Here is a 24,152-nt window from a genome sequence, read left to right on the forward strand (position 1 = left end):
TGAGAAATAACAGCTTTTATAACCACTTACTTAAAGTATGATTTTCTCCCATTCAAACTGAGTTCTTTGATGTGCTTTATACAGCAATAATAAAAATTTATCCAGACCATAAAGTTATTCAGTGTTTGCTGCATGGATTAGACTGCTGATGCTTTCTGTAAGCAAATCAAAACCAGAAAAATAAGTATCATTTGCGTTTTGTCAATAGGAAATATGCTGTTAGGCAGATATATGGCAGGGATTGTATTGAAGGGAGGGTCTCACTCTTTTCACTGGAGTTTAGTTTTACCTTATGTCTTTCACTTACTGTGCCAGAAGCCATAGCCAAGAGCAATGATGTTGTTTCCCTGTAGAGGAATGTACAGAGTGCCTCCACACAACAGGACATTAACATGGGAAGCACAGTGGGTCTGTGCAATCTTCCTGCAAGGCACTGGTGACCTATTCTTTCCAGGAAATACTGCCACAGCAAGACACCATTCCACACACCATGTACCCCAAACTGCTTTTGAGCTAGCAGTAAAATTAAGGGGTTCACTGCAACATAGGTAATCTTGGGAGTTTGCCTCTTTCAACAGTTGCTGTATTTAACAGCACAGCAAAGAGTGAAGAATACTGGAATGAAGGTAGACAGAGGAAGATTTAGCAAAAAGCAGAAAAGCTTTTCAGAAGAGTGTGAGAAAAATGGACTTTCCCTAGGAGCCGTGGATGCAACTGTAGACAAGTGACTCTGGAAAGGGCCACAAAACAAAAAGACCAAGATTCAGTGCACGTGGTGTACTAACTTTCTTCCTTTTCCCACTTTTTGCTTCCTGACAGTTCTGTTTCCTTTATTTCCTAAAATTCTCTGAAAAAGAAAAAGAAAAAAAAAGTGGCATCTGGTTTTTAGCTACGTATCCTGGTCCCAAAAGAAAATAATATCCTATCTACCCTACTCAAACTGCCTATGACACAAAAAGTCTTAGAAAAAAGCTTACCACGAGGCTCTAGTTAAGAAAGACTACATATTTCAGCCCCTAATCCAAATATTTTGGGTGTCTCACTTGAGTCCTCTCGCAGCTTCCAAACCTGGATGTGTTTCATTCAGATGAGTCAATTTCGGGCACAAACTCAGCTAACAAAAATGAATACATTTCTGGTTAACTACAAAACCATTCTGGCCTTTTATGGCTTCATTCAACTTTCTTTTCAATCAGGTATTCTCCACTGAGCCAAATCAAAACTCAGGAGACCTCTACAACCCAATGCTATAATGCCACATATATCCTTTTCCAGGCTAAACAAACTGAAAGGTCCACATTCCTTCTGGCAGCCATCATATTTCTGTATGCTACAAAGTGCAAAGTGTACATTCTGTAGAAGCTGGGACAAAGACATGTCCAGGCAGAGTACACCAAACTGGCAAACCCTGTGAGGGCTGCAGGGCAAACCCATGAGCTGGGGAATCACCTACAGAGCTGCACACACTAGGATCAGAAGAAACACACATGATCTCAGAAACCTCATGAAAATTTTCAACAAAACAAAAATCTTAATATCCCAATAAGCCAGAGAACTCAAAATGCATAGACAAAAGACATGGAAGCTACATAGTCAGTAATAAATTTTTGATTCGCGAAGTGCACAGGACTTGGTTCCAAGGCAGGACACATTTGTTTCCACACAAAATCCAAGCTGCAACTTAGGGTGCACTAAGCTCATAAATTTGCCAGTCTTTTCTTCAAGCTTCTTGGAAAGTAAGCATTATCGCTGCAGTGGCACCTGAGGCTGGCCAGAACAGAGGTTATTCAGCACCTTGCTCAACACAGTAATGAACAGCAGTTTCAGCACACTGCCATAAGGGTTAATTTTAATTTTGACTCTTGTTGGCCTGGTTGGCTATTTCCATAAATACCAACCCAGCAGATATAATTGCAAAGCAGGTATATTTGGTTCCAGTCCCTCTGCCAATTTAGTGGCAACTAATGTTTGAAAATTGCAGGGTGTAAATTTAGCATAGTGGGTCTCACATCATGCTTTTACTGCCGGAGACTGTATTTGATTAATGAGAATTAAAAGAAAGATAACAGACTTTATGAAAGCTTTTCTGTTTTTTCCCCAAATCTCTGTAAAGAAAGAAGTAAGAAAAATCAAACTGTATTGACTTGATAATGATGAAAACAGTGCATCTCAAAACTGTGCATTTCTGAGTTTCAGCAGTCATTTTTTTCAAGTTGATGAGCAGAGAACTGCTAGTGCCAAGCAATGCCAAGACTTCTGCCAAGCAGCTATCAAATCTTGGTAAGAAAAAACAAGCAGCAGGATAATATGTCTTTGGAATACAAGGACAACCTGAACATATTTTCTCTGTAACAACAATATTCAATTTTCTTTCACAGCCCCAAGAAATCAGCGACTGGCTAGTTCTAATTTGGCTCTCCCAGTACTACTCACATACACATTTGCACCTTCCTGTCCTTCTCACTCATTACAAGAAGTTCAAAAGCCAATGAAAACTGTACATAATAGGTATTTTTAAGGACACTTTGTTAAGTAATACACAGTGCCAGACTGACACCCACTGCCATCGAAAGAGACCACCAGTGTAATGCATACAGACACTAGCTGAGGTTTCTCCTACTTAACAGAAGTGTGCAACAGAAGCAACAAAAGCAAAGCAGCCCCCAGCCTTTGCATTTCCAAGAGTCAGCGTGGCAGTGCATCACTGCTGTTATGACAACTCTGATTCTTCCTTGGCAGAACAATGTCTCAACCCACTCGCAGTCTTGACTTGCTTCTGCTCATTTGGAGTTGAATTTTCTAACCAAACACCTAAGCAGACTTACTCCAGATTTACTGAGATTTTCAGCACCAGAGCCTCTATCACACATACCCTCTCTTTAAACACAGGCCTATATTTAAAAGAACAGGAATCTTGCCAAACATTGAAAACTCACTTTTCTCCTGGGGAAACCTGAACTGAAGACACTTGGGAGCAATAAAGTTCTTTAAAAGGCACCTGAGATTCTTCACAGACTCACTTCTCTAATTTTGACTCCCAGTTACTGCAGTAATTTTCTTAAAAGTCAAGGTGACAGATTCTGCTCAGATCTCCTGTTGAAGGGTCACAGTCACAGCTGCCACCTTCACTGCTGGAAAGGCCAGAAAACTCCAACCATCCATACACTGAGGCTTTGCCTATTCTCTGAAGCTACTCCATTAGCATCAGAAAAACAGGCTTCACTCTGCTATAACTGGAAAATTAGTTAAACGCTTCAGAAAGGTTTCACATACTTTGCATCAGACAAGGTGTAAAGCAAATGGAAAAAAAATATTAAAGAGAGTGAAGACTTTCTTCCTACAAGACAAGTAGGAGGGGGCTTTCATTTAACACAATTATCTTCCCTAAATTTTCCCTTCAGTTTTACTTCCGATTACTGGCAATTTACTGAAGTATGTGGAGATCAGCACCTAAGCAAAAAAATCACTCTCACAAAAGCAAAAAATATTTGGCCAAGAAGACAAATCCTGTGCTTATATCATAAAGACCATGAACTTGGGACCATTTTCAATATTCTTTTTATTACACACAAAAAAAGTCACTATCTTTTAAGATGCTTCCAAAAAAAGGATGCTTTCATTGTTATTATCACTAACGCTCAATTTAACAGGTCAGCTGTGCCATCCCTTTAGCAGGAGACATTACACAACACAAAAAGACAATAAGCCATACCGTCTAGGACACAGGATAAGCAACATGATGAGAATGGTGATGTCACTGGCTAACCTGTGACCTCATATATTATACAAGACACCAGGCTACTCTGTTTTCAGAGACCCCCAAGCAAGAGCCTTGCAGCCCAGATCATTCCAGACACGCCTTTGTTTATCAGTCTGTATGAGAATGCTCGTCATTCACTGCACCAGAACCTAAACTCCCTACATTCAAGACCCAGAAGAACTGAGTTTTGTGAATGACACTGACAACTCAGTCGCATTCTCTTCAAGTCCGGAAGAAAGCCTGTCTGCATCTCATACTGCTTCATGTGGAATGAGACTCCTGTGACCCTGGTGACCAACCCAAACAAAAGAGGACGCTGAGAGTCAGGAGAGGCTTCCTTCAGATTACCTCATTCATAATTTAACTGTTAACAGCCATGTAACTGGAGTGGCTGCAGGAAAAATTAACTGTATAGTTCTCTGTTATGTTGAAAGCACTTCAATTGTGTTTGCTTTCTACTTAAGCAACAGGGCTTCACTTTATTTCAAGGGCTAGTCCCTTTGGAAAAAAAAAGGGATGAAGCTCAACTAATAAATAGAATTAATTTAACTTCATTTTTAATCACTCAAGAAAAGCTGAATGTGATTACTATAGTCTTTCACATTCTCCTCATCTCCTAGGCAATTAATTTTCACATATTCAATCAGAATATAGTCTATAACATAGAAAGGAAATATTTATGCACTTGTTGCTTCACTACGAGTTTTGTGTATGGATATTTCTGATTCAGGGGGTTAAGACAAAAATAGCATTCCTTTTGACCATGAACACTGACCCATATTCTGTGAACAATCTGAAAGTATAAAAGGAAAACTAACACAGAAAATGTAATGGAGTGCTAAGATTCACCCAGGACCAAGAAACTTTGTTCAAGCTGTGTCCTAGATCAGATTGTTGTGTTTCACACACAAAGCCGATTATATGGCTCAACCAGAAACACTTATTATTAGCTTATCTATTAGCTCTTTGCACTATAGCTGTGTTCTCTCCAGATTTTCCACAAAATAAATTAAGAAGTAATACACTAAGTATTGACTTCATTACAGCTCATGACTGCACACACAAACGTAACTGAAGTGTTACCTCCATCCAACAACATCCATTCGTTCCGTGTGTGAACTCAAAAGATGGTCATGTGAAAATGTCTATAATGCAACACCCCTAATGCAGACATCTTTAAGATGAGGATATAAGTTCTGACTTCCTTTCACCTTATCTGATCACTAAGGTCATTCATATGATCAGAAATGGTGCAGAGTATCCTTCAGCAGTCTGGATGATAAAAGCAGGAAGATGTTCTCAGAGACTGCTATCACAAGGTAACTTTGCAGCATCATCACTGCCACCATTTGAGTGGCCATTATGAATTTTTCAGTGTATTGCAGATTACCCTCTACCTGGCTGACATTCTCCATCACACTCAGACACAACAGACTGTCAATCACAGCGACTGCCAGAGAAGGGTGGTGACACAACTTTCCCAGTATGTCTACATACCTTCTGTGTTTCAGAAGCATCTTGGCAACAAGAAGCACACGCTGACAGAGATGCTTTGTGATGAAACACTTAGCACTGAAAAAATCTGTGTGGTAAGATCAAAACCACAGAAAAACTTTAAATGTATGGCAGAAGATTCCTCCCCCCATCTATTCCCAAACCAAAAGCACAAAACTCATTGCGCCACTGGAAACCAGAAACTAATTACTCCTTCCCCAAGTCCCAATTCTTCCTTCTGCTGCACTTTTATATCAGAGCTTCTCCACTGCTGTACCTTTATATCAGAGCTTCTCCACTGAAGATGTTAAAATCTCATTTGAGAAAAGCACTGATTCAAGGATTACTTTTGTTTGTGGAAAGTGAAGTTCTAAGCCATTGTACAGACTTTTAAAATACTCTTTTCCCTTTCTCAATTTACTGCCTAGAAAGGTTGACAATAAATATTCCTGTTAATACATGGAAGAACAGATTTAGGAACATAAGGCAGGTACATTGTTGTGCAAAACATTCTAGCTGCAACACATTCAAGTCAAAGCTCTCAGTTTGACAACTGCTCCATGGAAAACTATTTACTCCAAGTAGCAGCATCATTTCTGTCCTCTTTCCCTGAAGAGAGGCAAGAGTGACTACAGACCAAACAAAGTGCAGCAGGCTGAAAAGAATAACTTTTTCATTTTAATGAAATATCATAATTTGAAATTTCATTTTGAAACCAACACTTTTTAAAGGAAGCTTGGTAAATGGAAACTGAAGCAAGACTGCTTCCCGATTAAGGAATCCCACAAAGCAGCTGATTGACACTGATATTCTTTCCAGCCCAGTCCCTTTAATGAAGTTTAAAGGCATCAGAACACATTAAAACAAAATCAACAAAGGGTGCTCGGGCACTGGAAGAGGCTTCCCAGGGAAGCGGTCACAGTTCAAAGCCTGACAGAGTTCAAGAAGCATTTGAACAATGCTCTCAGGCATATGGTGTGATTCTTTGGGGGTGTCCTGTGCAAGGCCAATACTGGGACTTGATGATCCTTGTGCGTTCCTTCCAAATCAGGATATTCTGTCATCTCTGAGAACTGAGAGGTCAATTCATTTTTATTCCCACAGCAGTTGAAGGCAAAAAGTTAATGCACTGAAACAAACCTATCGAGGTTCTTTTAAAGAATTGTGATGCAAATTCCCAAGAACGTACAAAAATAGTAACAAAATCATTCTTCATGTGTGTTAAAGATAGAACTGAATCAATCTGGAAGCTATGTATGTTTATACAAAAAACCCAAAAACCCACCCCAAAAAACAAACTATGTATTTGCCTTTAAAGCCTCCTTGGCAAACCGGACTCAGATGAAAGACACGCTCCAACAGACTGTGCACTGGTTTTTAGGATGCAACACAGTGTTTGAAAACATTTGGCACTGCCAAACCCCGCACAAGTGTTAAACAGTTCAGATTCTGCAAGGTGAGGCAATGTCCCAAATTTTAAGAAAGTGATCAGGAAACATGAATAAAGTCCAGTTGTAGCTATTTATCTTTGGACCTTCATCCAGGAAAGTAGATGACAAACCATTGCAGTGTCCCAGGGGAAAAGCTATATAGATAAATGAACACTTCTTCCCCATCTCTCTTTTCCACATATCAGGAGAGTGATACTGCCCTGCTTCGTCATTTGTATTTTAGTTCAGATCTTACACAGAACAGAAACTACCCTATGCTAATAAAAATAAGCACCACATATTTTTCAGGACATCTATTTTAAAGTTCCCCTCTCTAGCATCCAAAAAGAAATCTGCCATTGCTCCACCCTAGAAGACTGGAGGCACTAACTTCTTGCTCTCAGGAAACACTGGAAGGAGAACCTGCACAATTCCAAATCCTCATCTATGACTCCTCACATAAAAAAGCAAAACATATACAAATGTTATCCACTCCCAACCTACATATTATAATGAAAAACTATCAGAAATAACTCACATATGATTCAAAGTAGGGATATAAAAGGGACAACTGAAACAGCTTTCTCACACAAGCTTAGAGACAACAGCACTAGACAAAAGAAGCAGATTTGTAAGCACTTTGGGCACCAGCAAGAGGAAAAGACAGTCCAGAAGTAGCCTACTTGAACAAAGAAGAGAAGTGAAAGTAACCAACAGTGACAGTGTGTCACACATGCAGGGCTGAGTCCCCCAAGTTCAGCCTGAGTTTCAGCCCTTCCTGGACCTGCTGCTTTGCTGATCCAAAAAGAAATCCACCATCTCATCTGATGTTGTTTGTTCCATTCTTTTTGTAAACTACTCCAATTTCATTTGGGCTCAAGGGCAAAGCATTCATGGAGGAGAAGGGAAAAAGCATGTGCACAACAACCTCGTAAAACATTGGGAAAAGCAGAGAAGTGGAATTGACAGTGGCAACTACCATTTCCTGGTGTCTTACTTAGCAAATCAATCGGAAATCAGCTCCAACAATTAAGTGATAATGAATTATTGATGACACTCACTTTGGGGAACTGAGCACTTACCAGCATTTATGAAACTAAAGAAACTGAGGTGGGTAAGTACTATCCCCATTTTGCAGACGGCACAAAGCCAGGCAGACAGCAAACAACTGCACTACATTACGCCTTGCCGAGGATCACTTATCTCTAGCATGTTATCTCAGTTCTGTTCGTATAGAGTCACACACCACCTTGACTTGTAACATATTCCTGCTTCAGAGAGGCACGGTGAATGCTCCAGGTTCAGAATTAAATAATTTCAGTAACCACATCCTACTACCATTTCAGAGGTGGGGAGAAAAAGGCTGCTCAAAATAAAGGACAGCAATATTGAAGCCAGGGAAAAACCACTTTAAAATATGATCTACAACATATGTTCAGTGGCAGAATTTGCCCTTGAGAAAGCAAAGAAGGTATTCAAGCTCTACTATTTCAAGATACTTTAAGTCTGTGCTTAACATGTGTTTAAGTCAGCCAACTTATTTTGCCAATGCAAATATATTCAACTAGAAACTCAGAAGAAAGCCAAGAATTCAGTCTTAGATTTAAAACACTCTTGCCAGCCACTCGAGGCTGTCAGTAATGCCATACAGGAACATTTCCTATCACTAACACATAGAAGTGATCTAGGAAAGAGAACTCGCTCTACTCCTACCACAACTGAGCTTTCCAACTGATGCCATTATCTATTTATACCATTAAAAACCAAACAGACAAAGGAGGATGTGAGCATTCACTGCACATTATCTATCCTGCCCCTTCATAATTTTTCATCAGACTTAGCAAGCAGACAGGCTATTGTCTACATGCACTTAAAGGTAAGTCTCTCACACTTGTACAGCTTTCACCCTCAACAACAGCTGCCAGAGCTGAGGCAGACACAGATGCAACTTTACAAATTAGCGGCCATATGTCATCCAGCTGGTGTCAAACACCACAATGTCCCTTCAAACACCACAATGGTTACACACATGGGAGTGTGCTGACCTGCAGTCAGCTCTCTGACAGGAATGCTGGTGACATAAGCTTCAGGAGAAGGAAGATGAATGTCAGTACCTGCCATGTAGTCCAGCCTTGCAGACAGGATGTCTTTCAGGAAAGGGCTGCTTTCTGTGTGGAATTTGAGATGACCGGATATAGGGTTCAGCCCTGCCACATGATTATATTATTCTGCTTTCCTTGGCTTCAGTTTTCCTTATCTGTTAATGACTACTAATGCTCTTCTATCCCATGGGAATACTGCCAGCATCCATAATTTATGTTTCCACCCTGCTTGGATGCTGAGAAGATGAGTACCTGGAGATATATACTGATCAGTTGTTTGCCAAATATAAACTGTTTTTAAAGAAATATCATAAAAAATGCAAACTATTAATATTAAAGCCCATCTGTGCATCATATAATTACTAAGGAGGGAAAAGGCCTCAATAATCACTGAGTCCAAGCACTAACCCAGCATTAACCCACTACTACACCATATCTCTAAGGACCACATCTACATGTTTTTTGAATACTTCCAGGGATTGTGATTACACCATTTGCTGGGCAATCTGTTCCAATGCCTGATCACTCCTTCAGTGAAGAATTTTTTTCCTTACTCCCAATATAAACCTGCCCTGGCACAACTTCAGGCCATTTCCTCTTGTCCTATTGCTTGTCACTCTGTCTACCTCACCTCCCTACAATGTTCTTTCAGGGTGTTGTAGAGAGCAGTAAGATTTCCCCCCGGAAAAGCCTCCTTTTCTGCAGGTTAAACAACCCCAGCTCCTTCAGTGAGAGGCCCAAAACTGAACACAGGATTCAAGGTGTGGCCTCACCTGGGCAGAGTACAGGGGACAATCATTGCTCTGGTCCTGCAGGCCACACTAGTGCTCACTCAGGCCAGGATGCCATTGGCATTCTCGTGTTCAGCTGCTGTCAACCAGCACCCCCAGGTCCTTTTCCACAGGACATCTTTCCAGCCACTTTCTCCCAAGCCTATGGTATTGCATGGGGTTGCTGTGACCCAGGTGCCTCAGGACTCAGCACCTTGCCTTGCTGAACTTCACACAATTGGCTTTGTCCCATTGATCCAGCCTGCCCAGATCCCTCTGCATAGCCTTCCTACCCCCAGCACATCAACATTCCCACCCAGCCTGGTGTTGTCTGCAAACTCCATTTATTCCTCAACAGTAAACAGACATTTTTATATTTTTATAACCAAACATCTTTGGGGTATGCAGGTATGCAGCTGATACACAGATTCTGACTAAAATAGGTAGGACCACTGTGTAACAGATAAGCAGGAAGGAATTTGGGAATTTGAGCTTCAACTACCAACTAGACTCAGTTCACATAGTAACTCCCTAGAGATAAGCGATCCCCTAGACCTAAGAAACTCAAACCATTTCAGATACAGAAATTGACTGCCCTCTTATTTGCACTTACAGGTCCAACAAGAACACCTGGTACAATTCAATTTCTGGTTTCCTTTTGCACATACCCTTTACTTTGTTTAATGCTGGGATGTGATTAGTGGGAAAAGGGAACAACTTGGGAAGCTTGTTTGAAAACAGATTATAAATCTGTACGTTTCAAAGTATCCAAAAATCACTCTGCCCTGGAAACATGCAATGACTAGCCCTTGGTATAGCTGCTTACACCTAATGTTTAATTTTGACAGTTGAGCTCACTCAAACTGTTCTCTAACCAAAACATTTACTACAACATTTCAGTAACACATTTTTTCCAACACAACCAGCCAACACAGTCCTTCTAAACCAAAGCAAGCAACACTGGAACAGTAACTAAATCTGTGCCAAGTTAGTTTTCTCACAGGAATGTGCAAAGTAGCTTGGAAGGCTTGTGTTTGCAAACACCCAACTTATTCCATCTTCAAGGGCCAGACTGGCAAAGGTGCAAAGATCATTCTATTTTCTCAATGACACTGCTCCTTTGAGACATCCCATATCAGACATGCTTCCTTTACAAAATGGAGATAATCACCTGATATATTAGAAATCTAAATCATGCACTCGTTCTGGGTTAAAACCTGGCTGAATAGCCAGGTCCACTGGGGAATGTACACCCAGCTGGTGGCCAGTCACAAGTGGTGTTCCCCAGATCTCAGTGTTGGGTCCAGTCCTGTTTAATACCTCTATCAATGACGTGAATGAGAGGACCAAGTGTCCTGTCAGCCAGTTTACAGACAGTGCTACGTTGGGCAGGAGTGCTGATCTGCTGGGCAGGCTGGATCAATGTGCCACAGCCAGCTGTGTGAGGCTCAACAAGGTGAACTATGGGTCCTGAGGGAGCTGGTGTTGTTTAGCCTGGAGAAAAGGAGGCTCGGGGGACCTTATCACTCTCTACAAATGCCTGAAAAGAGGTTGTAGCCAGGTGGGGTTTGGCCTCTTCTCGCAGGCAACCAGCAACAGGACAAGAGGACACAGCCTCAAGCTGCATCAGGGCAGGTTCAGGTTGGACATTCGGAAGAATTTTTCACTGAAAGGGTGAGCACTGCAATGGGATGCCCAGGGAGATGGTGGAGCCACCACCCCTGGAAGTATTGAAGAAGCGACTGGACACAACACTTAGTGCTACAGTTTAGTTGACATGGTAGTGCTCAGTCAAAGGCTGGAGTCAGTCTTGGAAGGCTTTTCCAACCTTGGTGAGTCTACAGTTTTATGTGGGCTTAATTTTAACAGAATCTAATGGGCCTTACAGAGGTCTCTTCAATACAGGCCCAAAGAAGTTACACTGATTGCTTCTTCAACTGGAAAGTTTGCTCACAATAGAAATCTGCCTTCCTACTACTGATGAGAAAACAAAGTACCAACACTGCAGGGAAAAATTAGCTAAACCATGGCTGAACAGTTTCCCCATGAGACTACTCACAAGGAGCAATGGCAGTCAGCAGGTCAGCTACTGTGGATTCAACCTCAGTGAGGACATGAATATCCTGCCAATGATCATCACTGTTTCTTGTGTTTCCAGATTTTATTTGACTCAGCTAATAGGCCATTAAGCTCCAATGAGGTGGACATTTATCTACAGAAAACACAAGGAAATTGGAAAGTAAGCAGCCTGAGGCTACCCTGAAGACTGTTAACCAAATAGCAAGGCAGAGCTCAATTAAAACAATTCATCAGAAAACCTATATAGTCCATTGGCAGATTTTCAAGGATCCCATTAGAAATTTTAAGGATATTCAATCTGATTAGACACTGAAGTCTATCTCATGTAGAAACCATTAATAAGTAAAGAGCCTTTAACTTTGAAAGCCTGAACATTACCAAAGCCACAGCAGGAAGAGACACTGGGCCCTTCCTGAGTAACTAACATGCACAATTTCGCATAAGAATGGCAAACTCTCTCTGTACTATATTGGAAAACATGAGACTGATAAAAAGGTACAGCTGTGCAAACCAATGTCACCAAGTACCCACCACTTTTGGGTGGACTCTGTTGATGTAACTAAGAGACAGACACTCTTACATGCTGCCTCAAAAAAGCCTACATGCAGGACCTCTGAATCAGGATTATTCCATGAAATGTCTAATACCTTAGTTGTTGAAAAGGGCAGGCATTTCAATCACTTGAAATTGCAGTGCAAATAGGAAATTACACTGCAAAATATTTTGTCTCTCATTTTATGAAAACTTGAAGAAAAATGGCTGTTGTGCTCTTAACCTTAATGGACGTATAATTCAAGTACAAAATAAGGTCACTACTGTTCTGGAACTCTTTTTGAAAAGAAAGGTTGCAATGAAAAACATTTCAAAAAACATGATGCTGACAGTAATCCCTATAGGGGAAAAATCTGACAACACTCTACTTCAAACTTGCAACTTAGAAGCCACATTCCTCATGGAAGATTTTTGGGGTACTACTGGTACTGCCAACTTGTATTGTTTAGAAATACTCAGGAACTCTACTAAGTTCTCAACATCCTTTTTATCTTCCAAGTACTCTGTTAATGTTCTAGACAGACCACTTTGATCTTTGGACAGAAGCAGATTCTTGATTTGTATACTGCACATGGTAGCTCCATTTTCAGAGGAGATAAAAAGAATAGGTTCCTGAAATTTAAATACTGCTTGCAGATAACAGAGGGAAGTCCTCCATCTGACTGCAAAAGGAAAATGCTTGTGGCTGGATTAAGAATTTTTAAGCTGAAAAATATCACAGGGATTCACTTTTCCCTTTACACTTCCTGATATTCAAAGCCAGTATATTCACAAGACTGAAAATGCCTAAAATGAGTATGCAATCTCACTTTTAAGACAGGCCTACCAAACACTTCTTAGAGAAGATAAATCAGAATTCCAACAGGACTCAATTCAATTAATGTCAAGTTTAACATCTAGAACCCTGGTTACATAGTAAAATGAATGATCTCTTCATTTAAAAGTTCACAATGTTTTGGGTCGGTTTTTTTCACAATTCTACCTGTAATTCCATTTATGCTTTCATTTCACTCACAACCAGGTACTGAACTTCAGCCATATGGATTGTTTTCCCCCCTCTCCACCTTCTTTTTACCTTTCAAAAACTTGCTGAAAGGAAAAAGAAGCCTTTTTTGAGTTTGAAAGACAGCAATCACCACAAACACTGCTGGTTCTTCCTTAGCCAATTCTGAATTATGCCTACTTAGTTTAAGGACTTGGTCTTTTAAAAGTGATTGAGTAGTAAGTTCTTCCAGACTCCAGGATTTCCCAAGTGCATGCTGCTTCCTACCAGACTGAGTAGATCTTGATCTCAGCACCTGTACTGTGCCTTTCCAGTTACACAAGCAAGCAAAGATGTTCAGATTTTACATGATGCCAAGGCCTTCAGAAGACATACTTCTTACTGTTGATCAGATCATGGAAGATTTAGTTTGGCATCTTCAAGATCACCCATCCAAGATCACCATCAGAGCCTCAAACTCTTTTGGTGGACAGCCATTCTCCTCAGGACAAAAACCAAGCACATCAGGTTCCATATAACCATATATTCAGTTTAGGAGTGTGCAGTTCCACCCATCTTTTAAGACTTCTTAGTTTTGGACCCAGCCACAAGAGCAACTTGTGCCATTGGCAGGAGGCTGGCTAACAGGTTAGGACTTATTTGGCCATTGAAACTCATTGATTGCAGTGTGTTTCCTTTGAAGGTCACACCTGCTGACTCTATCAATTTATGTGTTTATGAAGAACTGATGTGCTTCAGCAGGTGAAGCAACTCTACATATTTAACTCTCTAACTAGTCTATGACTGCACATATTTAACAATGCCTTCACTAATGATTTTTAGCAATTCATAATAATGCCTTGCATTGCATCAAGTAAATATTACCTGTCCTTCAAAAATGATCCCTGAGAAACGGCTCATTTGCTTAAGATGCACAATTAACTTTTAAATTGTACCAGAAACTGAATAAGACCAAGTCCCAAGTAGTCTGCTCTTACTAAACTCCACCTCCCAAACTCAGCAGCAAAGTCCTACAGAGCCTAAAGCTGAGCCTTAGCACACAGCATAGCTAAGCAATGGATAGGGAGGACAGGGAGAAGAAAAGCAAGCCCAACACTGGTGGTAGAGTGAAGCAGAACACCTGCAATAGATAGAGGCAACGGAAAAATGACAATTCCTAACTGCAAGTTTGGCATAGATATAGTAAGCATGCATAACAGCATCTTTCTTTTTAAGTACAGAGGCATGATGAGGAAATCCACAGCTAGCTCTATGCATCAATGGGTACAATTTGGTGAGGTCATGAGGCATGAAGGAAAAAAAGAGAAAAAGATACTGAGAGGAGGAAGGAAGTGGCACAAATCATCTATGAAAAGAAGCATGTAAAGACTAGGTCATCAGCATGCAGCTTCCCAACAAGAGAACAAGGATGCAGGCAAAGAAAGAAAAAGAAAGGAGTTTGAATCTGACAAGAAAAGGATTCACAATCCGAGAAATAATGGCTATCTCAGGCCGTAGAATTTTAGCTAAGCTTATACAAAGAGAAGCAGAAACATTTAACAGCCCTTAACGTAATGTCTTCTTGCATTGAGAGACAGCAGCAGAATACCAGCCCTGAGCCTGAATTAGCAGCCTCAAAACTCAGAAGTGCAAGGTCAAGTATTCCCTTCTGTAGCCATGTGTGAGCAATGACTGCATTCCCTGTCAAGCAGTCACTGTTAGCCGGTTTGACACGGTCCTGAACCATGGGTTACCTGTGCAGAGCACCCCAGACAAGCTACAGTACTTCAAGTTGTCAACTCCTGCCCTGCCTTACAAAAGGGAGAGAAAGTGCAACTTGACAAATACATGGATTTTCATAAGTACATCAGTTTGTGTGTCTCTATCATGCTTCACATCTTTGTACACCTAACACTCCTATGTTTGAGGAATCTTAATGCCTTTATGCTAACAACAAAAAAATAAAGAAAAAACCAGGAATACTTGACTAAAAATTATCATATCAAAAAAAATCTACTTACCTCACATCAAATCCATACCAGACAAGGCAGAACATCTCAAACGCAAAACCCACTATTTTGAACTGCAAAAACATATGCCTGGCATTTGTGGCACATAGCTCTTGACTAAAACTAGGGTAGCAGTAACAGCATCAGAGAATGATGGTAAGAAAAAAAAAAATTAACAAATAAAAGGGGAGGGAATACAGTGAGGACAGAATTAAATCTTGCCCAAAGTCATACCGCTGATCAGTAACACAACCTGGAGTAGATCCTGCAGCATTAAGATGGTGAACAGCTTTGCCCAGATTAATACAAGTCTTCAGTTGACACAGATACACATGGCTGGCAATGGTGTTCTGTCTGGAGCTATAAGCATCATTTGACTCATTAACAATTGAAGTGATAAATTCATCCAAAATACATAAAGCAAGAAAAATTACTCCAAGGAATGATGGAATCTGAACACAAATACTTAATAGCCAGAATTCACATCTTAATTTTTAATGGAACCACAACCTACTTGATGCAGTAACATCATTACATTTTATAAAAACAGAGATAAAGCCTCACAGGAAAATGTTACCTAAAATCAAAGTTTTCATCCAACAAACCCAACAGTTTCAAAATAGACCAACACAGGATACCTCATGGGATGTAACTGGTTTCTATCTAAAATTTTCAATAAGAGAATCCTGAACCAGGAATCTTCCCAATCACATTCCGTAGGAGCCATCTGGAATCTGTCTAAGCAGATGAAAGATAGCAACACAACACCAGAGACCCAGAGCAAGGTGTGGCACTTAGGGATTTTTCCTTTAATTTAAAAGGAAAAAACTAATCAGACTCCCTACTAAAGAATAAAAATAGCACTAAAACCTGAAAAATTGTATTTTTGCCCCTATTGAAACAAGCTATTTCATAACACAACAGCATGCTTCAACCATATTCAACTTATACACTTCCCAGTCTTTAATACGTTAAGTCTCACAGGCTCCTTGAGAGACACAAAAGCCATTTTAAAATAGAAATCTTTTGGCTAAGAAGACATAGTATCAGGACCTCAGAGTTCATTATCTCCCAATCCTAAATGATCCCAGATTTTAGCAGTTTCACAGCAACATCACCTTCCATTCATTACCTCAGCTCCCTGTTGACTCTGACATGTGACACAGCAACTTATTCAACCATTTACACATTGACAAAGAGCAGAAATGTTTTAATTGTGACAAGTTCACAGCTGTCCAGCCCATGGCTGGAAGAAGGCTTAAGAAACACAGAGGAAAAAATTATCAGCGGCCACCCCACCCCCCCAAATTGCTTCCATTTTCATTTTGTTCATCTGGAGTCTTTTGATTATCTACCCTTATGATTCCCCAATCCTTCAACACATTTCTCACACCAACAGGAGCTACCTATTATTTCTCTCCAACTTCCAAAGAGTATACATTTCTATAAGCTGCAACTAAAATAAGTATATGATTCCACAAGTTCCTTTGCAACCAAGAAGTGGGTAGGTGGGGATCTGTATAAGCAACTGAGAACAAGAACATGGAGAGACCAATGGTTCCATTTAGAAATTTCACTGCCTCAGCACTTCCCATGTGCAAGTTAAAACACACCCACACACCAAGCCAGCTACTATTACACCATCTTCTCTGCTAAAAGGATTTTTCTGTCCTGATAGACAACACTGCATGCAAGGTGAGGTTGGCCTAAAATGTCCTTTAGTCTGACAGTTTCACTAGCACAAGAGGCTGCATAAAAGAAACTAAACATCTGATCAAGTTACTGCAGCTTACAAGATTCTACATGTCAAATAATCTGGACACACACACAGTCCTTGCAAATGCAAAACCCCATTGATCATGTAAATCCAAAGTTTCACTATCAGAGGTAACTAATTTAGACAAATGCTTTCTGCCATGGTGTTTTGTTTGCTTGTTTTTCTTAAGCTATTTGTTTAATTTTCAATTTTGTTGGTTTTTTTTTTTTGTTTCTTAATACATATGAGCTCCTCCTCAAAAATTCTATAGCAATCAGTAAACGTATGATAAACTGATTATCCTAATGGCCAACTATACAATTACCTCCAGCCATGATCTATTTATACTTCAAGCAAAGGACAATCTGTCATTCTATGTTTCACTTGAGAGCTACCTTAAAATATATAATTAAGACTGTTTTCACTTGAAATATTCTATTCCGCATCTTCGATATAAGCCCATTATGAGGTCCTGCCAGGACAGAAGAGTTGTTTTAATACTTGAAAAGACAAAAATGCCAAAATCCAGCTACTGAGACCCAAGATATTTCTCCTTCCTCATCTTTGAAACCTGCCAGCTGATAATGAAGCTGTTTTCAAATCCTTTCAGACCCTGAAAATGCCAGTTGAAATAATTATCACAGAGTGCCTTGTACCAAAGGTAGAATATCCACAGCTCCAATTTGCAGCAAGCAGGACAACTGAACAGCCTATCAGGCTTTCCAGCAATTCATAAAACTCATCACCTTCTACAACAGACAAGACACTGAAATGGAGAGCACTGCTACCATCACAGCAGATCTCATACTACAGATTTTTTCAGGCCTACTCCATTATTGCATTTCTGCTCACACGGACAGAGAGAGTAACCACAGAACACGACATAGGACAGACACTACTCTGGTAAAATATTCCAGTTTGGAAAAATAAATTAAAATTTAAAAAACATAAATAACACAAAACCCAAAACAAACTCTTTCTCCGGGTGACAAATTAATTTTTAATTAGGCCATCCCACATTGCCCTGATACACAGAGATGCTTGAATCTCAGCTCAATTCATCAGTGCTACCTAACAAATCAACATATCCCTGTAACAGTCTACCAGATTTACAGCAAAGGGAGCCATTTTATTCCTCACCCAGTAGATAATCAGCATAAGAATGAAAGCAGGATGCAGGTTCCTATTGTCACAATAAAAATATTATAGGAAACTTTTTTTCTCTAAAGAGGTATAGAGCTTGCTGGTCTCAGTGTATCAGGCACTACAGACTGCATGCTTGTAGCAATTTATTTCACATTTGTACAAAAGGTGCATTTTTACTACCTATTTTCTTTATAACAATCTCCACTTCCTATCACAACATGTGACTGCAACATTGCAGTCATGCTCCCTCCCTCTCAACTTGGCAACTACAGACCCTTTGCAGCAATTATGCCAGGCAAGATGGGATGGCTGGAAGCTCCTGGGCTCTGCAACTCCCCACATTCCATGAGTAAGAGAAATCTGTTTAAATCTAGCCAAGGACACACCTCCCCCAAATCATCCTCTGCTTATTTCAGTCACTGCACAAAATATGTACTTGCAAGAGTAAAGTCTGACAACAGCCTCAATCATCAAATGTCGAATAACCAGAAACTGATTCAAGACAACTTGTGTGTGGGCACAGACTCCTGTGACAAATCCCACATTCTCCTCAGCATGGCTGGGGAGCTTTGCATTGGAGTGAGTACCCCTGGCTGCTCTCATTATGACCACTGGCAGACTCACATCCTCAGCAAATATCCAGTGCTTGTTGTTTATTACTGTCCCAAGCTGGAAGTTTCTTGACTTACCAACTACAGGAATCTTTCTCCATCTCTCCCACACTGATGTGCTACCCATGCTCACAGCTGGCTTATGTACCAAGTGCTGGTTATGAAGCACTAGACTCAGTTTAAGAGTTTTTAAGAAGACTGCCTGAAAAACACAGAACAGACCTACTGAATATACAATACAGACCTGAGTATTCAAGTAGAGAGTGGCTTTTTTCTCTCTGCTTATCTAACAGCAGAGACCACTACTCAGCACTGCTGATTACTCCTGCCATGTAGTACTAAGGTTTTCAGCAAAAAAATTGTACTATTAGCAATACTTCTGAATGTCAGTACAAATGAAGACCCATGTAAGGAAATAATGGCTATTTCCTTAACACCACGTGGAAGTTTTAAGTTAGCAGATATTACACAATGCAGCCTAAAGTGGTAACATGAATCTTCAAATAGCTCCTACCCCTGCTTGATTTTAGGGATGTTGTGGTTTTTTGCAAGATTTTGAGGTGAAGTGGGAAAATGTAACAAAAGCACATGTGTGGCCCTTCATGTTTATGCCGTCTGTGCAATGGGTCCTGATTCTAACAATCTTAAACCAAAATACTGGAGGGAATTAGACACAGAAGCCTCCCCTTAATACAGAGCAAGCTGAGTATATTTTAAGAGGCATAATATCTACATTATATATTTGACTAATTTATGAGAAAGGCCCTTATATTGAACTGTGACACCTGGGGATGATACTTAGAAATCCCAGCTGTGCATTGCATTTTGATTCTCCAGTCAAAGATTAACACTGTAAAACAGAAAGGTCTATAACTGTCAGAAAAAAAGTGTCCCTTTTTAGCTCACTTTGTAAAAGCAGTTAATTTACCTGAATGTTTGTGATTCCTGCCACTTCTCTTCTTAATGGATGATATACAGGTTGAAGAAAAAAAATACATAAATCTATGTTCAAAACATGTTCAGTAGGATTTAGCTTTCTTTAAATTAAAAAAAAAAGGCTTGAATATACAGTACAGTGGCAGTCAGGATTATAAAATTCATTTTTCTGTTAGGGATTGTTTACATTTTATTGGTTTTTCAGCTGTAGCGTACTTGCATTTTCTGAAACAATCCTTTCCAAAACTCACTGTAACTGTGCATAGATCAGCTTCCATTACTCCATACAAGCAGTAGAAGATAAACATAGATGTCTGTTTTCTAACTAACAGACCTTCTTCTATATTAACTTAACCCGATAATGTTGTTACAGTCTGAGCTGGAAACAGGAATCCTTGCAGGACCTAACCTACATCCAGGAACTCCTGGACTGACATTGAGCCAAAGTAAAGTGCTGGAAACTGGGTCACACTATGACATGTACAGGGCAGCAGGAGGGGATCGGAGCTGAGCCTGACCTGCTTATACTGGCAAGAGCACGAGAGATGAAAGAAACTGGGTGCATGGTACGTGAGCTGCCCAAGAGCATGAGGAGACTTGAAACGAGATGGGGACTAGAAGAGGAAAGGAAGGTAGCCAGGAAGCTCCTGTGCAGGGAACAGAGGCTGAAACTTCAGATCCATAGTCTCTTTCTGATCAATTACCAGCTAGTCACCAACTGAAATTAACAAGCCTGGTGTAAGTTCAAACTCGAGTATCATAACAAAGTAAAACCCTTCCCATGAAGATAGGCTCTTTCAGGATGAAAAGTACTATTTGACACAAGTACAATATTATGAATAAAGACAAAAATAAAAGATCAACTTTGCCTTGCAAAGATTTACTGCCAATGCAAGCCAACAGTTACTTCTGCACGCTAGCAGAACAACTGTTTAGACAGGGACACTATACACTGTTTATCTTCTGTTAACTGAAATTCATCCCTAGGGTTTCAAGGTTTCCCATCTGTACCCAAAAAAGATTCAATAGGAAAAGAAGTATTTATATTTTATAGCAGGAGTTACCAGAAGTAAAATTCAAAACAGAGTGAAGGCCAGGCAGAGACAAACTTATGCTCCCTGTGGGCAGCTTGCAGGGGTGCCAAAATATACAGAGGAAGCAACATCTAAAAAACAAATCCCTGAAGACCCCCTACTTTATTATTCAAAAGAAAAACAGAACACATGAAAAAAGAAGTTTCAGAAATTTCTTTGAATCTGCCCCAAAGTAAGCCAGAGTCTCTGGTTAAGTAACTGCAAGAATGTTGTGCAAGAACCACAGCCAGTAGTCAAAAAGTTGAAGTACCAACTTCCACACAAGAAACAGGTCTTTGTCACTGCCCCCAAGCCAAGGTGGAGCAGGAATATGGGGTGTGGGTGGCTGGGAAACCTTCAAATGTAAAGATCAGTATCTTGTAGATGGGATCCCTCTGTGTTAATCTAAGGGTGGTATTACAAGCAAATATATTCAACACATGGAAACATATAACTGGCTGTGAATAATTAGATGAAATTTTGGCAGAAGTAGAATGGAAATTAATAAGGAAGAAGGCAACATAATCCAAGTAAACAAACCTGAGCTTCATCTGAAGCCTCCCAAAAATGGAACGGCGGAAATAGTTTTGCAAAGACACCTAAACCTGCAAAGACTTACGAATGTCACAGTTAAAGTTTGCAGTTGTCTAATTTCAAAACAGTGCAAGTCTTGTAACTCTTCTCCTCCTTCCTACCCATCTACACCAAACTCGAACTTTTCCCACAGAAGCTGCGAAACTTACAAGTTCTTTATGACAACAAATACTCTTAAAAGACAAGAAAAGAAAATAATTTGAGCTTGATAATCTGAGTTTTACACACTGTGTGTCATCACTTCATCGCCAAGGCGTGATTCGGAAACAGACACAGCAGCACGCAGCCAGGCTACTTACACTGGCTGGAAAAGTGCCCGCTAAGATCATGTTGCAGAAATAATTCACACCTGCAGCAAAGCTGCACAAAACATCATCAACTCGCCAATTTTGACAGGCATATGCCGACCGTGGCTGGGAGAAAGAGTTTTTATATAGACGAATATGAGCAATAAGTATGAAATCCCCTTTCCGCACAACAAGTAAAGCCAGGCAGGACCCGAGCGCTTCACTTGGCCATATCCCGCCGCGGGCCCACCGCCGCAGGGTCGCCCGCACCCGCCACGGCCTCCCTCGCCCCGAGGCGGCCTCACAAAGGAGAAGGGGGCCCACCCCGGGATGTGCCAGCGGAGCCCTTCGGCCCGGCGGCGACTTCGACGCCCGGTTCGGCCCAAGGGCACCCGACCCCAAAGCCGGCCCGGCCCCGCTGCCCGCTCCACGCGCCTCGCCGCACGCCAGCCCCGCTCACCCCCGCCGGGGCCGGGACCACCCCGAGCACGCCCCGAGGGGCGGAGGGGCCGAAACGCACACGCCGCACCCCCGCCGCGGGCATCCCGGCCCGGCCCGCACGGGGAGGGGAGGAGAGCGCGGCGAGAGCAGCCCGGGGAGGGGCGGCCGGCGGCGCCCCCCGGCCCGCCACGAGCCGCCCAGGGAGGCGGGGGTGGCGAGGAGGCCCCGGCGCCCTCCCCCGCCGAGCGGAGCCGCCCCCTCGCTCCCGGGCTGCGCCCCGGGGCACCGCCCCCGCCCGCACTCACCCGCCGAGCCCAGCAGCAACCACAGCAGCCACATGGCCCCGCGCCGGCCGCCCCGCAAACTTCGGGGCTGCTCCGCCAGTCCGGCCCGACGGAGCCTGCGGCGGGGAGCGGCGGTGCGGGGGCCGGCCCGGGGGAGGGCCCGGGGGTGGTGCCGCTGCCGCCGCCCCGCCCCGCTGGGCGGTCGTGCCCACCCGCGGCTGCCGCCGCCCCGGCCCGCACGGCTGAAGGGCCGCCTCGTCTCCCCCTCCTCTGCTAGCCATCAGACACCTCCGGCCGGTTTTGACGGCCGGGTTGCGGTGGCATTAGCGTGTCTTACAATAAACTCTCCGCTTGCCGTGCAGCGGCGGACAGGAACCCTTTAGGAACGCCTGGAAGAGTTTGGGACAGAGCTGCAGCCCTGCGGACATGCAGGGACATACGTGCTCGCTCAACACCTTCTGCAACGACCAAGGGGTATATTGCTTTCAAAAAGCCTCCCCTTATATCTTCTGATGCATGCTTCTCTGAAATTTATTCCCTAACTAGAAGACGAGGTATTTCCAGAGCCAGTCATTTAGAATCACATTGGAAAAGACTTCTGAAATCATCAAGTCCAACTTACGACCAAACACCACCTTGTCAACTAGACCTTGGCACTGAGTGTCATGTACAGTCTTTTCTTAAACACTTCCAGGGACAGTGACTCCAGCACTTCCCTGAGCAGTTCATTTCAATATCTAATCACTCTTTCTGTGAAGAAATTCCTCCTACTATCCAACCTAAACCTCCCCCGGCTCAGTTTAAGACTATGTCCTCTCATCCTGTAACTGGCTGACTGGGAGAAGAGGCCAACCCCCACCTGGCTTCAGCCTCCTTTCAGGCAGTTGTAGAGAGCACTAAGGTCACCCCTGAGGCTCTTTTTCTCCAGGCTAAACAATCCCAGCTCCCTCAGCCACTCCTCACAGGACTTGTGCTCCAGACCCTTGCCCACCTCTGTTGCCCTTCTCTGGACATACTCCAGCACCTCAATGTCCTTCCTGAACTGAGAGGCCCAGAACTGCACACAGTACTCAAAGTTTGGCCTCACCAGTGCCCAGTACAGAGGGAAGTGCCAAGTACAAAGGGAAATCAGAGCCAGCCCGTGGGGTTTACTATCCTAGTAAAGCCCTGAGATACAGAATTGGGGAAATTTATATTGCATTTTCAATTGAGGGGCCCAATCCTGGCCCTACTTGGTTTCAGTGGGAGCAGGAGTGGACCTTGTTTTAAGGAAGAACCTTTTTCAGTAAATGATGACCAGGAAGAAACCCGCATTACTGTGTGCCATTCTGCTTTCATGCAAAAATCATGAGTGGTTCATTAAGTGTTACCTTTTGGTTGTAAAGTATTCCCCTGTGTGAGTGTCAAGTACATAAGTAGATCTGCATGTGTATAGAATAAAGTTTAACTCTCTAAAAAGCTTGCAGCATGTATTTAAGAACTGAAGAGGAAGGCTTAGTGCAGAAGGCATTTTAGCTAAGAATTAAAGCCAGTTTATAGCACTAAGAAGCTGCCAAATGATTTCTAAAACCATGCTCAGCTGATCTGCGCAATAAAAACGTTTCAAGCAGCATTCTTACAATTCGTGTTTAACATACCCAGAGTAGCTTGTGTAGATTTACTGATAAAGGTTTCACAGCATTTGGAAAGATTAATTTAATTTTTTATTTAAAATAAGGCTTTTATTTGAATACTTAGATGTAGCTTCTGTTAGTTTTTCAGTGGTATTTTAACCACTGGTAGCTAATTCCCACATAGAAGTCAGCTTGGGAACTAGTTCCAGAAGGGGGTCTGAGAAGGAGGAGTG

The 24,152-nt window shown here is 41.9% G+C and overlaps 1 protein-coding gene across 1 annotated transcript in view; it reads right to left on the bottom strand.

Moving 5' to 3' along the window:
• Window positions 1-22,361, bottom strand: part of LDLRAD3 (low density lipoprotein receptor class A domain containing 3) — a gene marked incomplete at both ends in the record, with an annotated part of 104,785 nt that extends 82,424 nt beyond the window's left edge. The window contains one exon of the mRNA XM_084207887.1: window positions 22,328-22,361. Coding sequence (XP_084064013.1) covers window positions 22,328-22,361 — 34 coding nt within the window. The remainder of the gene's footprint in view (window positions 1-22,327) is intronic.
• Between the last annotated feature and the right edge of the window lie 1,791 nt (window positions 22,362-24,152).

Source organism: Fringilla coelebs, assembly GCF_963513975.1.
Source record: "Fringilla coelebs genome assembly, chromosome: 6".
Classification (NCBI taxonomy): domain Eukaryota; kingdom Metazoa; phylum Chordata; class Aves; order Passeriformes; family Fringillidae; genus Fringilla; species Fringilla coelebs.